At 45.9% G+C, this 14,708-nt stretch overlaps 1 protein-coding gene across 1 annotated transcript in view; it reads right to left on the bottom strand.

The window, feature by feature from the left end:
* LOC309516255 (transmembrane protease serine 11E-like) overlaps positions 1-14,708 on the bottom strand; it is a 69,978-nt gene that overhangs the window by 10,413 nt on the left and 44,857 nt on the right. The window contains exons 5-6 of the mRNA XM_082194981.1: positions 13,308-13,468; positions 428-466 (exon numbers count right to left, since the gene is read on the bottom strand). Of these exons, the coding sequence (XP_082051107.1) occupies positions 428-466; positions 13,308-13,468 (200 nt within the window). The remainder of the gene's footprint in view (positions 1-427; positions 467-13,307; positions 13,469-14,708) is intronic.

Raw genomic sequence — 14,708 nt, 5'->3', positions numbered from 1 at the left:
GAAAGATGCCTTAATAGCCCTGCCAAACTGTAGACAAATGGTTCAGGGACTTTTGAGCTATGCACCTTTAGCGGGGAAGATGAACTAAGCAAAATTCATTTTCTGAGTAAAATCATTTCAATTACAAGCAGAAGAAAAGGACAAAAGAGAAGGCGGAGCCAATCTTTATGATTCTCATCCACTCACCTTTGATGGAGGAGCCAATCAGCAGCCTGGCCCTGCTTCTTACTGTATGAGAAGGCCAATCCCCAAGGGGGACAGAGAATACTTCTCCACCTCTTTCAGAGAATCAATCTTATGGGCTCCTAATAAGCCCAATTTATACTTTGCTGGATTGATCAAAGAGCTGGTCACCATGGGTAGCTTAGAAATGTCTTCAAAAGAATTACTGCATTTCTTATAACTAATAGGAAGGATTTAAACTTACAGTCACTGAAGAGTTTTTCAGCCATTTCTTTGCTCATATCTGGAAGTAAGACATAATCAGGATTAGATTGCATCATCTGACATCTTACTTCAAGTTAGAATTACCATATTTTTCGCCCTATAAGACGCACCTTTTCCCCTCCAAAAATGAAGGGGAAATGTGGGTGCGTCTTATGGGGCGAATGCAGGCTTTCGCTGAAGCCTGGAGAGCAAGAGCGGTAGGTGCGCACCGACCCCTCTCGCTCTCCAGGCTCCGCGGACCTCTCGGCAAGCAGCGGGAACGCTCCCACTGCTTGGGGAGAGTTGCCTGCATCCCGAAGCCTGCGCGCGCTGATCTCAGCCGTCCAGGCTTCGCGGATCTCTCCTCAAGCAGCGGGAATGCTCCCGCTGTTGGGGAGAGTTGCCGGCATCCCGAAGCCTGCGCGCGCTGATCTCAGCGCGTCCAGGCTTCGCGGATCTCTCCTCAGGCAGCGGGAACGCTCCCGCTGCTTGGGGAGAGTTGCCGGCATCCCGAAGCCTGCGCGCGCTGATCTCAGCGCGTCCAGGCTTCGCGGATCTCTCCTCAAGCAGCGGGAACGCTCCCGCTGCTTGGGGAGAGTTGCCTGCATCCCGAAGCCTGCGCGCGCTGATCTCAGCGCGTCCAGGCTTCGCGGATCTCTCCTCAAGCAGCGGGAACGCTCCCGCTGCTTGGGGAGAGTTGCCTGCATCCCGAAGCCTGCGCGCGCTGATCTCAGCGCGTCCAGGCTTCGCGGATCTCTCCTCAGGCAGCGGGAACGCTCCCGCTGCTTGGGGAGAGTTGCCGGCATCCCGAAGCCTCTCTTCTCAAGCAGCGGGAGCCACCGCTGGGCTCCCACGGCTTGCAGAGAGCTGCCTGTTTGGGGGCTGGGGTCGGGGGAAGCTCGGGCTGCCCCAGCCCCGCGCCTGGGGGAAAATAATTTTTTCCCTTTATTTCCCCCCCCAAAAAAAACTAGGTGCGTCTTATGGGACGGTGCGTCCTATAGGGCGAAAGATACGGTAATTTTGGAAAGAGCTACTTCAAATTAGATTTAATAGACAGATGATACATTACAAGTATCAACACCTGTGCTTTTGTTAAGACACAAAAGGGATTGATGGGTTTATTATCGAAGTGTTTACATATAACAGTCAAAATAATATCACTGCAAGTCATAAAACAATTAAAACATTAGCATAACAGAACTGTTACTGTGGCCTAAGGCAGTAGATTAATTCAGATTCATTTATTAATATCCGTTCCAGTCCTCACTTAACCATGAAGTTCACTGGGTGACCTTGGCCTTGTCACTGTCTCTCAGCCTTTACAACCTCCCGGGGCTGTTGTGGGAATAAAATGAGGCGAGGGAGAACCATGTGTGACACTTTGAGCTCTTTGGAGGAAAGTTGGGATATAAACAATAAATTGATTAATCTACCAAAACCTCGAGGGGATTTACCAGTAAATCCCGATCGACCTGTTGGACATCTCTGCTCTAGAGCAACTGGGAACCGAGTCTTTCCTTATACCGTATTTTTCACTCTATAAGACGCACTTCCCCTCCTAAAAAGTAAGGGGAAAGTGGAAAAAAATTGGATTTGTTTGTACCTTTCCTTTTTTTTATTACTAGAATGTTTTATAAAGTTGAATGATAGAAAAAATGTTGGAAGAAATTATCTGGCTTTAGCAAAGATGCTTAAAGAATTATGAAAGAATATTATGATTATAAGAAGCTGGTAAGGTTAAGACTTAAGTTTTAAATTTTAAGGTTTATTCTATTATAGAAAGATAGGATCAAAATAGTCTAGGGTAATGTAATGGCAGAATTTTATGAAACATGGAATGGAAAGGATTTGCTGGGATAATTAATAACTAGGATACAAAGGAAGGGAGGAGGAGGAAGCCTAAGAAAGAAGGCTATGACAGTTAAGGGTCTGAAAATAATGAATTTGTTTTTAAAGGTTAGGTTTTTTTGTATTTTTGACACTTTTTTGTTTTCTTTTTATTGAACTTTTTCTTTTTTCTTCTTTTTTATACGGTGGGAAAGGGTTTGCTTTTTTCTTTTTCTTTTTACTCTGTTAATTATTTTTATTCTCTGTATTTCCTTTTGATTCTACTTTGTTTTTTCTTTTGTAATATATTGAAAACTTCAATAAATATCTTATAAAAAAAAAAGTAAGGGGAAAGGTGTGTGCGTCTTATGGAGCTCTGCTCAGTGCTCCCTTTAAAGAGCCCCGTGGAGCGTGTGTGCAGTTCTTGGGGACTTTCCCTCCTCGGGGAAAAGCCCCCAAGAGCCACACACACACTCCATGCGCTCTTTAAAGGGAGCACGGCTCTTGGGGGAGCCTTCCGCTGCCCGGGAGAGGCTGCACACGGCTATCCCATAAGCCAGGACAGCAAACGTGATTGCTGCACAGCAATCCCTCTTGCTATCCTGGCTTCTGGCTTAGCCACGGAAAGCCTCTTGAGGGCAGGGGGCGCCTTCATCCTGCTGCCCTGAAGAGGCTTCGTGCGGCTATCCCAGAAGCCAGATCCCTCTTGCTGTCCTGGCTTCTGGGATTCAGAATATTTTTTTCCCTGTTTTCCTCCTCCAAAAACTAGGTGCGTCTTATGGTCTGGTGCATCTTAAAGAGTGAAAAATACGGTAAATCTTTTACTTGTCCCTGTTGCCCTTTATAAAGTAGGCTGGGGACCAGGATGAGATGAGAGGGGTGTGCAGGAGCCAGAAGAGAGAGCCAGCGCAGGCTTTATTTGTGCAGGAGATATGTAGGTGCTGAAGATCTGTAAGCTAGGCAGCGTTGCTGAATGTGTGTGAGGCAGGGAGGGGAGAGTGTGTCTAGTAAAGAGAATGGGACTTCATAAAATTTGACACCAGGAAGATTAGGGTGGAGAGAGAGAAATGAGTGATAGGGCACATGATTTGATGGCTTGAATGCATAAGGTCTGCAGTTTAATATGGGGTATATGCAAGTAAAAAGATTTCATATACCATATTTTTCAGTGACTCAAGAAAATTCACTATGCACTATCCGTGTATAAGAAGACGCCTTATTTTAAACTTCAAAAAAATAGGAAAAAATATAGTCTTATACACGGGAAAATACGGTAACCGTGCTGGGAAAGATCCTGTCCAATATCTTGGTGGAGCCACTTCCAAGCACAGTAATTGGTACTGGGGTAGATAAACCAATTCAGCGCAAGGCAGTTGCTTATATGTACTGGCACCAAATATCCACAAGGTGGAGCTCTGTATCAAAATAAATTCTACAGTACTTAATTTTTATTTATTTCATAGCATTTATTCCCTGCACCCTTCAGTTTTGCAATATTCAGAGCAGCTTACTATACGGTAAGGTTTGAAACAGCAAGGCAAGAAAGACATATCCCACAGCAGCTTAAGACTGTTGCCATTGGCAGAAAAATCAGCTTGTTATATGGTCAAAGGCCTGAGCAAAACGTTCAGTTTTGACCTGGTGTCAACAAACGGTTCATTGCCCAAGCAGCCTCTCTGCAGACAACATTCTATAATAGGTTGTCACAACTGAACCGCATACACCTTCTCTGGATGCCACCTAACCTCCGAAGGCAGGGAGACCCTCTGAAGACTTGAGTAGTCCCTCTGAAGATAATCTCAGCATTTGAACAAGCTCCCTTGGGTGCACTCAGTCCTGAAGAGACTCAGCACACAAAACATATTCTAAGTCTCTTTAAGTTTACTTCCAAAAAAAGTGACCAAGTGTACAATCCATCAATAATATATAATAGAGGGCTTCAAAGGATATGGCCATCACTTTAAATTGTGTGCAGAAATGGACCAGAAAATGCTTAAGAACTGGAAAGATCTGTTCCATCCTATTAGTCCCAGCCAGCAATCTGGTACCTGGTTTTTTTTAACTTACAAAGTTTTGAGAAGCCAGCCCCATGTACAACAGATTGCGGTAATCCAGTTTTAAGTTTACTAGCGGGTGAAGCACAGTGGTCGTGCGCCAGTGTAAAGTGGTCTACTTTAGATGGTAGAATGTGGGGGTATAGGTGAAGGCAAGAATGATGCAGCAAGTCTTTTTTAAGGTGTTGTGGGGGCATTTGTGAGAAACAGAGTTTGATACTGATATCTCCTCAGATCTTTGTGTGATCTTACTCAGCACCAGCAATTTCATGTAAATGCAATTTTGCATAGATTTCAGCATCATTTGCTGTAATAATAAGCTCCCTCAACTACCATTCTAGAATAAGGTAGAAGATGAAATACGTTGCCCCCAATTTTGATCCTAGACAGCTTCACTCAGAGAGGTTACCCCAGCACTGAAAAACACTTAGAGGTCCAGGAGAATTAGAAGAGTCACACTCCCTAGTCCCAAAACAGGTCATCCATCAGAGAAACCAAGTCTGTATCCAGGCCAACCCAGAAGAGAAACCCAATGGAAATGAAGCCAAATGAACGATCTCCTACAGGAGCAGGTTATTGGCTAGGAGTGGCGAAAGTTGAGCAACAGTTAATAGGCTGCATGTTATGTACTGAGTTGAATAGGATCCAAACTGCAGCAGTCTGATTGGTCCTAGAACAATAGGATTCAGAATGCAGCAGTCTGATTGGTCCTAGAACAATGCAGCAGTATGATTGGTTGGCAGGAACCACCCAATCCTGCTCCAGATAGAAGTGAATCCACAACCTGATTGGCTTACAGTAGAATTCCGGAATTAGCCAATCATGTGCAGCCCATTGTGTAAATAATGTATATAAAGCAGATACTGTGAGGGGACTTTCATTCATTCCTCCTCACCACTATGAGCTGAATAAAGAGCATGAAATCACTTTGCGACTCTGAGTATATTTCACTGCACTACTCCAAACACCTTGTCCACTTCCTCAGGCATCAACAAATGACATTAATCCAATACAACAGGACTAGGTGGTGCTGTGGAACTGCAGGAATAGCGCCACCCAAGTTGTTGCAGATTTAGGTGATTTTTTTAATGATTGAACTGATTGCCAGTTTATTCAGGGCAGGCCTCTAAGGATTCCTTTAAAACGTTTTGTTGTTGCAGTTGCGGAAACAAATGTTCCCATGTCAGACATGAATCTCATTTTTAAAGGCACTTATATCATTTCTAGGAACGGTGGGAGCGATCAAAGGAACCATAACTGATTTAATGAGCCATTCGTAGTTTCACTGTAAGGCCCGTGTGTACTTAGACATGCATGGCTTAATCTTTGAGACAAGCATATGCTACTGGCAGGATCAACCAGGTAGCTGCCCTTGACAGCTGGGTGACAGGTCGGCGTGGTCAGCGTTGCCGTGCCGCACCCCAGGGCTGGCCCCTCGGCCAGGACCCCTTGGGCGGGTGAGCGAGAGCAGAGGTGTACCAGCTCCCCACACGGGGAGTGGCCAAGGGGGCCCGCGACACATTGGATAGACAGGAGGCGGTGGCGGCAACCTTCATTCCTGAAAGGATGCGGGTGGCGCTGTGGTCTAAACCACAGAGCCTAGGGCTTGCCAATCAGAAGGTCAGCAATTCGAATCCCTGTGATTGGGTGAGCTCCCGTTGCTCGGTCCCTGCTCCTGCCAACCTAGCAGTTCGAAAGCACGTCAAAGTGCAAGTAGAAAAATAGCTACCACTCCGGCGGGAAGGTAAACGGCGCTTCCATGCGCTGCTCTGGTTCATCAGAAGCGGCTTAGTCATGCTGGCCACATGACCCGGAACCTGAATGCCGGCTCCCTCGGCCAGTAAAGCGAGATGAGCGGCGCAACCCCAGAGTCATTCGCAACTGGACCTAATGGTCGGGGTCCCTTTACCTTTTATATCATTCCTATCCAATTTTTCTTAGGTCATAGGGGAAACAAGAAAATATTTCATGTAATGAATCTTTATGGTTAAGAGTGTAGAATTCAGGGCTTATCCACACTTACCTATTCCCTGCTCTTTCCAGGCCCATTTCTGTATGTTGAAGTTCCTTGTCCAAACACCCTTTTTTGCCCCCAAAGCTTTCCCCACGAAACCCTGCTCTTTAAAGCTAAAGTGCAACAAACAACAATTTGGGTTTTCCATGGATTGATGTCTGCTCCAATTGAGCTTCAAGAGTGGGTTTTCGCAGGGAAAGCTTGGGGGTGAAAAAATGGGTGCGTGGACACGGACCATACCTGGAAAGCACAGGTAAGTGGATAAGCCCCCAATTTTGGATCACAGCCCAGTTTTACACAGAGATTCTGCTGGTCCCTGATAGATAATCTAAGACTATGGTAGTACTCGTTCCGCAGATCAACAGAGGAATAAAGAGGCTCATGACACAAATGGCAAGTAAATTTGCTTCTAGGAATACATGCATTCATACATACATACATAAGCACTTCATTTATGGGTGCTAACTTATCCAGATGAAGCACCTGGGCATGAAGTTCTAACCAGAGTCTCATGCTCATACAGTTTGAGCTAGTAAGTTTATTCTCTGGAACATACTCACTTAAAAAAAACAAACCACAACAACCACGACCAGTGTAGACACACTCTAACATATATGTAGAAATTATCACCACCCATTATATGGGTGATGTGTCTGGTTGGGGAATGCTGGAGTCATAACAGACTTTTCACCCACATAATGTGTAGTGATAATTGCAAACAACGGAAATGCTTAGGAAAAAGAAAGGAAAAACTACACAATCACCCACACTACGACAATTTCCTCATTAGCACACCCTTGGGACACAGATTAACCCTCACGTGTCCACATCTTTGGCAGGACCAAAACAACTCCTGACAAAACCTAGGATGCTATGAAAACCTGTCATTTACTTGGAATATTAAAACATTTAATACTTCTGCCAAAGTTAAAAGAATTTTAAATCACTTAAAAAGCAAAGGTAGCCATGTTGGTTCATAAGGAGGCGGAATCCAGAGTTTGCAACTGGGTAATACATTCACTAGGATTGACCAAAAAGTCACAACAATGTGACCAGCATTTGAGTTCTCCAGAAGTCTTTACCAGGAAAGATGTTACACAAAGCAGGAGCTGGTAAGATAATTCCAGGGGGGAAAAACAGCCTAGATGTTGTAGTCATAAAGTCAGTTTGTAGACTCAGTTCTAAGACAGAGATTGTGGGCTTGTTTATTCATTCATTTTATTATTTATTTATTGGATTTATAGACTGCCCTTCACCATAAGATCTCAGGGCAGTTCACAGAATAAGGGTTGTAGCCAATATTAGTCCTACTCATAGTCAACCCATTTAAGAAAGTGGGCCTCATCAACCTGTTATTGTTTAGTTGTTTCGTCGTGTCCGACTCTTCATGACCCCAAGGACCAGAGCACGCCAGGCACTCCTGTCTTCCACTGCCTCCCGCAGTTTGGTCAAACTCATGCTGGTAGCTTCGAGAACACTGTCCAACCATCTCATCCTCTGCCGTCCCCTTCTCCTTGTGCCCTCCATCTTTCCCAACATCAGGGTCTTTTCCAGGGAGTCTTCTCTTCTCATGAGGTGGCCAAAGTATTGGAGCCTCAGCTTCAGGATCTGTCCTTCCAGTGAGCACTCAGGGCTGATTTCCTTAAGCTCATCAACCTAGGCCCGACTGATTTCGGTGAGTCTACTCTGAGGGGAATTTAGGGCTCACCCACACTTCCTCCTCATTTTCCAGGGATGGTCTGCATTTTAAAGCTCTGTGCCCAAGCACTCGTTTGTGAGCCAGATCTTTCCCTGCGAAAATGCTCCCTTCAGCACTGAACTGGAGCAAGCGACCATCAGTGGAAAACCTGAACTGCTGTTTGTTGCACTTTAGCTTTAAAGAGCAGGTTTTTGTGAGGAAAGCTGCAGGGCAAAAGAAAGATTGCTCAGACACTATAAACTTTAAAGCACCTGTGCCTGGAAAGCGCAGGCCAAGAGCTAAGTGTGGATAAGCCCTTAGTTGGCCATAACCCTGCACTTTAAAGTGTTATTGATTCCAATAGGAGATAAAGGCATGTGTTTATCTCTTCCTGGGATATTTCAGGCTTAAAAAGAGCTTAACTTTTGGCTGGGTGGAATCACACCTTATATTGTTGCTGCTACAAACAGGCACATTTATCAGCAACGGGGGATGGGAAAGGCTCCATACACACTATACCTTTAAAGTTCATTCGAAACACATTTTTCTCGCCACAGAATTCTGAGCACTATACAGTGGTACACCTGGTTACGAACAGGATCTGTTCCGTGCTGCTCTGGTTCGCCAGAAGCGGCTTAGTCATGCTGGCCACATGACCCGGAAGCTGTACGCTGGCTCCCTCGGCCAATAAAGCGAGATGAGCGCCGCAACCCCAGAGTCGGCCACGACTGGACCTAATGGTCAGGGGTCCCTTTACCCTTTACCTTTATGATTCAGCTAAAAGAGCGGGCTTTCGTGGTGAAGGCTCCAGAGCAAAGGAAAGGGCGTTCGGACATGCAGCTTTGAAGCATAGACCTGTGCCTGGAAAGAGCAGGTCTAAAGGTAAGTGAGGATAAGCCCTAACAGAGGAAGTTGGTATCATTCAGAGCTATGGATTAATATCGCTCAGGCTCCACCTTCACAGTGGTGCCATGTTTGCACAACAGCAGTCTAAGGGCCTTGCTAGCCATCCTGTCTCCTGACTTCCCCAACCTTCATCAGCTGTGGAATGCCATGGGATCGGTGCACACCAGCAATCCCAGATTAACAGCTTCCACTGTGCCTGGCAAAGCAGTAGTCATAAGAGTTAGGAGACTGGTTGTCCGCATTCCAATGCGAATTTCACTATCCCCCTCCAGGTTGCTCCCACTTCTGTGCCAGCAGAGATGGGTGAGATAACAAGCACATGCCTTGAGAGAAAAATGCGATGACACAGTTGGTAGCAATTCAGGTCAGATAGCGATCAGCATAGCACCCAAGAAGGATCTTAAGAAGGGGGCGGGGGAAAAAAGAAACTCTTTTCCTTGTTTGTTATTTAAGAGTTTTTGTTTCTTTTCTTCTTTTTTAAAAAAAGCCAGCAATATTTTGAGCCGTTCAGAAGTTGACTGGGGTCTTATTTTCTCTTCCTTCATTGTGAGACAAGAGAGATCTACAAGGCACTGAAACCATCACTAAACCCCAAAACCAATTTACAGCTAGTCTACTGGGAAGAAGATAAAGACAGCAGAGAAGAGACAGGATGTTTCGAAACACTGTCAGACAGGAAGGCTACAGCAGCCCAGTCTCATTCTGATTAATTTGGAGTGTATGCCACATTTCTGAACATGTGCATTCGTTCAAAATATTATTCCATAGCTTTCATCAAAGAAGGAACTTATTTCTTGATTCGGTTTTGTTGATTTATGCTTTGCCTGGAAGAGCGTTTTGTTAATGCACTATGTATCGTCGGCAGTAGCTTCAGGATTTGTGAAGAGGGCTAGCAGGAAGAGTCAATGGATAGACCATAGCTGTCAACCTTCCCTTTTTTGTGGAAAATTCCCTTATCAAGCGCTGTTTCCCGCTGCTTCCTGCTGCTATCCCGGATTGTTAGATATCCCATAGACTGTCCCTGGGACAGGTGAGGCGGCTGATCCCTTATTTTCAAATCTGAAAGTTGGCAGCTATGGGATAGACAAGCGACATGATTCAGGCCTCACCTTCCCCTTGGTTTTATGTTACGTGAAATTGTGGAGATCTTGGCCGAGAAGATCCTTTACAGATCACCTGGCCTTAGCAAGTACAGTGGTACCTCTGGTTACATACTTAATTCGTTCTGGAGGTCCGTTCTTAACCTGAAACTGTTCTCAACCTGAAGCACCACTTTAGCTAATGGGGCCTCCTGCTGCTGCCGCACCACTGGAGCACGATTTCTGTTCTCATCCTGAAGCAAAGTTCTTAACCCGAGGTACTATTTCTGGGTTAGCGGAGTCTGTAACCTGAAGCATATGTAACCTGAAGCTGTGTGTAACCCAAGGTACCACCGTATCCAGCTTTGGAAATCGCCAGCATTGGCCATGCTTAACTTCAGCTTCTTTCAACCATTTAGAAAGTAAACACAAAGACTTAAGACCATCCTTCGTTGCTTGATTATTAAGTGCTTAGAGCAATTAAGTCCATTATTGGTTAGCATCAAAGTAGGCTGATGTCAAATGCTTTAATGCATTTAAGTCAGGGCCGGCCCGAGACATTTTGGCACCAGAGGCGAACCACAAAATGGTGCTTCCCTCCCCGCCAGGGGAGAAGGGGTGAGCGAAGCTCTACAGCAGAAATGAGGGGGGGGGAGAAAAATCGACACCCGGATCTGCTGCCCCTATGGATATTGCCACCTGAGGTGGTTGCCTCACCTTGTCTCATGGGTGAGCTGGCCCTATTTAATGTGCATGGGGTTTTAGTGCAACTAAATGGCATAAGGTATCCCAGAACGAGAGCAAGACCTGGGATGTGGCAAACAGGAAGGGAGACTTTAAACCAGGGGTGAGCAAGGTTTACCTTGCCTGGGCCAGTTCACTCCATTGGAGATCCCTCCATGGACCGGATCCCGCACCTGCGATTTCTGGCGTCTGAGTAGGTGCGATTTCCAGCACTGTGAAAGCAAGTCCCCGCACTGTGCTGGTTTAGCGCAGTGCGTGGGGACTCGCCAAATGGGTGGCTCGTTTCGTGGGTGGCTCGTGGGCCGGTTAAATGACCCCCATGGGCCACTTGTAGCCCATGGGCCTTAGGTTGCCAGCCCCTGCTTTAAACCACCCCCTCCTGCTGGAATCCTGACAAAAATTGCCCGTCACTGCTATTTACATTGAGAGGAAAACTCCTATTAGCACCATTTGCTCCCATTGCAAAAAATATGGGGGGGGGAATTAGTCTCCCCCTTGCAGCCCCCCATGGTGTGGTTTTTTAAAAAAAAATAATAATAATATGTGCAGGAGGGCCTGCAGCAACTATTTATACATTTACAGTGGTGCCTCGCAAGACGAAAATAATCCGTTCCGCGAGTCTCTTCATCTAGCAGTTTTTTCGTCTTGTGAAGCAACCCTATTAGCGGCTTAGCGGATTAGCGCGTTTAGCGGATTAGCGCCTATTAGGGGCTTAGCGGCTTAGCGGCTAAAAGGCTATTAGCGGCTTAGCGGCTAAAAGGCTATTAGCGGCTTAGAAAAAGGAGGGGAAAGCGGAAAAAAATCGGAACACTCACAAGACGTTTTCGTCTTGCGAAGCAAGCCCATAGGGAAATTTGTCTTGCGAAGCAGCTCAAAAACGGAAAACCCTTTCGTCTAGTGGGTTTTCCGTCTTGCGAGGCATTCGTCTTGCAGGGCACCACTGTAATAGCTCCACATTAAATCACATATTGCATTTACTGTTACATGAGACCCCAAAGGGCAGCCCCTGCCACTTCCTCCCTAGGGATTGGGGGAGACGACCTATTTGCCAAGAGGCTGCTGTAGAGGCAGCAAGGGGGCAGCTGCCAAGGAGGCAGCAGGGGGTGATACATTCCTTGGAAGCTGGATTTGATGCTCCTGTGGATCCCAAGGTGCTCCGGATGGGATCAGATACTTCTCTGAATATTGCAGCACAGATTTCATGCAGAAAACATGCACACATGCATATGTTTTTTTACATAAAATATGTGTACAAAACAGGTATTCCCCGGATGAACGCATGGAAAACACTAAGAAGTGCATATTTTATATTTTTTAAAAATGTGTATTTTATGTAAAAGTGCATACAATTTAACTATGGATTTTTCATGCATCCTTTTAAAAATATATATATGCAAAAACATAGGGCAGATCAGACCTATGACTGGGCACCAGGGAGACTGAAGCAGGCTGAAATTAGCTGCTCACTCCATTCCTATAGGGATGGGAACCATATGTACCCTGCCTTGGGTTCCATGATGGAGGAAAAATGTAATAAATGTAATTTATTTTTAAAGGTTATGGGGTAATAGCAAGGTTCAGCAGGTGCCCTCGGTGAATTATGCACTAGAACTCTCATGAGCCCCATGGAGGTGTCATGAAGGGGGTGGTTAGATCTGGGGGGAAGAGTCAGTGGAGCTCAGAGAGTTAGCACTGGAAGACCAAGGGGAGGGTCTCAGTGGGTTGCAGACCATTGAGTCAGATCCACAAGAGGCGTCTGATTCCAGAGAGTGACCCATCAGCTTAAGGGGCGAAGAATCAGATCCTGGGGAAGGCCTGAGTAGAGTATTAGGGGTATGTTCTTAACTATGCAAAATCACTTTCACAAAGTTTGAAAAAAAATCCAGAATCTACTAGGTAAAGGTAAAGGGACCCCTGACCTTTAGGTCCAGTCGAGGCCGACTCTGGGGTTGCAGTGCTCATCTCACTTTATTGGCCGAGGGAGCCAGTGTACAGCTTCCGGGTCATGTGGCCAGCATGACTAAGCCACTTCTGGCGAACCAGAGCAGCACACGGAAATGCCGTTTACCTTCCCGCTGGAGTGGCACCTATTTATCTACTTGCACTTCGTGCTTTCGAACTGCTAGGTTGGCAGGAGCAGGGACTGGACAATGGGAGCTCACCCTGTCACAGGGATTCAAACCGCCAACCTTCTGATCAGCAAGCCCTAAGCTCTGTGGTTTAACCCTCAGCGCCACCCACGTCCCTCCAGAATCTATTAGGACCAACCAAAATATCGAAGGTGAGTGAGAGAAAACAGGTATTTTAAGTGACAATCTACCATCAGATATATCAGCACTGTAGCATAACTTATTTAAAAATCAATCAGAACTATGATTCACAATATGATATGCCTAAAATAGAAAATATGTTGCTTGGTTGATATTAAGACCTACAATTCCCAGTACATTTAGCTTACAAAACTTGCTCTTAAAAACAAAAACGAAGCTTTCAAGGTTGAGTAGGAGTACAACATGATAAATGTAACAAGCCCTGGGAGAGAAAGCTCGATCAATGGTAAAAAAACTCAAGGCACTTGCCTGTGAGGGTGGAAGAGGGGAGGTTGATGCGAGCAGACCCGGGATACATCTTCAACCTCTCCTGCAAAATCTTGTCGACTGCCATCCGTAGTGCCATGTTATCAGTAGAAGAGAAGAGAAACATCAGCACAACTTGTGCAATCACTCCACCTGTGTCTGGGCTGAAAGAGAACCAAAGCACACACAAAAACTAACCGACTGGTTTATGGGCTGTGTCCACACTACCCCCCTAAAGCACATTCAAAGCATTTCTCTCTCTTTCAAAAGAGTCTGGGCACTGTAATTTACCCCTCAGGCCTCACCCACACCTCCATTTGCCCTGCCACTGCCCCCCTGAAAAACCCACTCTTTAGCGCTGAATCAGAACAAACGGCAATCACGGACTGCTGTTTGTTCTGATTTAGCACTAAAGAGTGGGCTTTCCATGAGAAAGTGGCAGGGCAAAGGCAAAACCACTCAGACCAGCGCATGGACAATCCCTAGACATCGCACTGCATCTTGTGGGAGAGAACACCATAGTTTAATATACTCTGTGAAGAAGTGCTTTCTTTTGTCTGTCCTGAGCGTTCAGCATCATTAGATGGCATCTTGTATTATGGGAGAGACAGAAAAACTTCTCCCTGTCCCCCTTTCCCCCAGTGGATGGATGTAGTTGCTTCTGATTCCAATGCTTATTTCCTCTTAGTTCAATCTAACCCTTTCCCCAAGCTGTTCACCTTTTTGCTATGCACACACACACACCAAGCACCTTGTAAGTTGACCTTAGTAATCATTTGTTTTTAAATTAAAACATCCCGGTAATTTCCTTTAAACTGATAACAAACAGCTCAAGAAAGGTGTGAGGTGCCTTCATGACTGTCACATGAACTCATTGCTGTGTACATCTTCACATTTGGCCAAGAGGAATGGGTTTTCCCTGATTAGTAAAGGTAAAGGGACCCCTGACCATTAGGTCCAGTTGTGACCGGCTCTGGGGTTGCGCGCTCATCTCACTCTATAGGCCGAGGGAGCTGGCGTTTGTCCGCAGACAGCTTCTGGGTCATGTGGCCAGCATGACTAAGCCGCTTCTGGCGAACCAGAGCAGCGCACGGAAATACCGTTTACCTTCCCGCCGGAGCGGTACCTATTTATCTACTTGCACTTTGACGTGCTTTAGAACTGCTAGGTTGGCAAGGAGCAGGGACCGAACAACGGGAGCGGGGATTTGAACCGCCGACCTTCTGATCGGCAAGCCCTAGGCTCTGTGGTTTAACTCACAGCGCCACCCGCATCCCTTTCCCTGATTAAGAGAGGGTTATATATCTGAATAAAACAGTGTAATTCCACAGCACGCTCACTGCTTAAATTATGTATATTTGGATGCATTCTACAGCATGTAACCATATTTCAGAGAACATACGG

Source organism: Podarcis vaucheri (genome assembly GCF_965113315.1).
Source record: "Podarcis vaucheri genome assembly, chromosome: 13".
In the NCBI taxonomy this organism is placed as follows: Eukaryota; Metazoa; Chordata; class Lepidosauria; order Squamata; family Lacertidae; genus Podarcis; species Podarcis vaucheri.
Note: the sequence above shows the minus strand (reverse complement) of the source record. Positions and strands in the feature narration are given on the sequence as shown.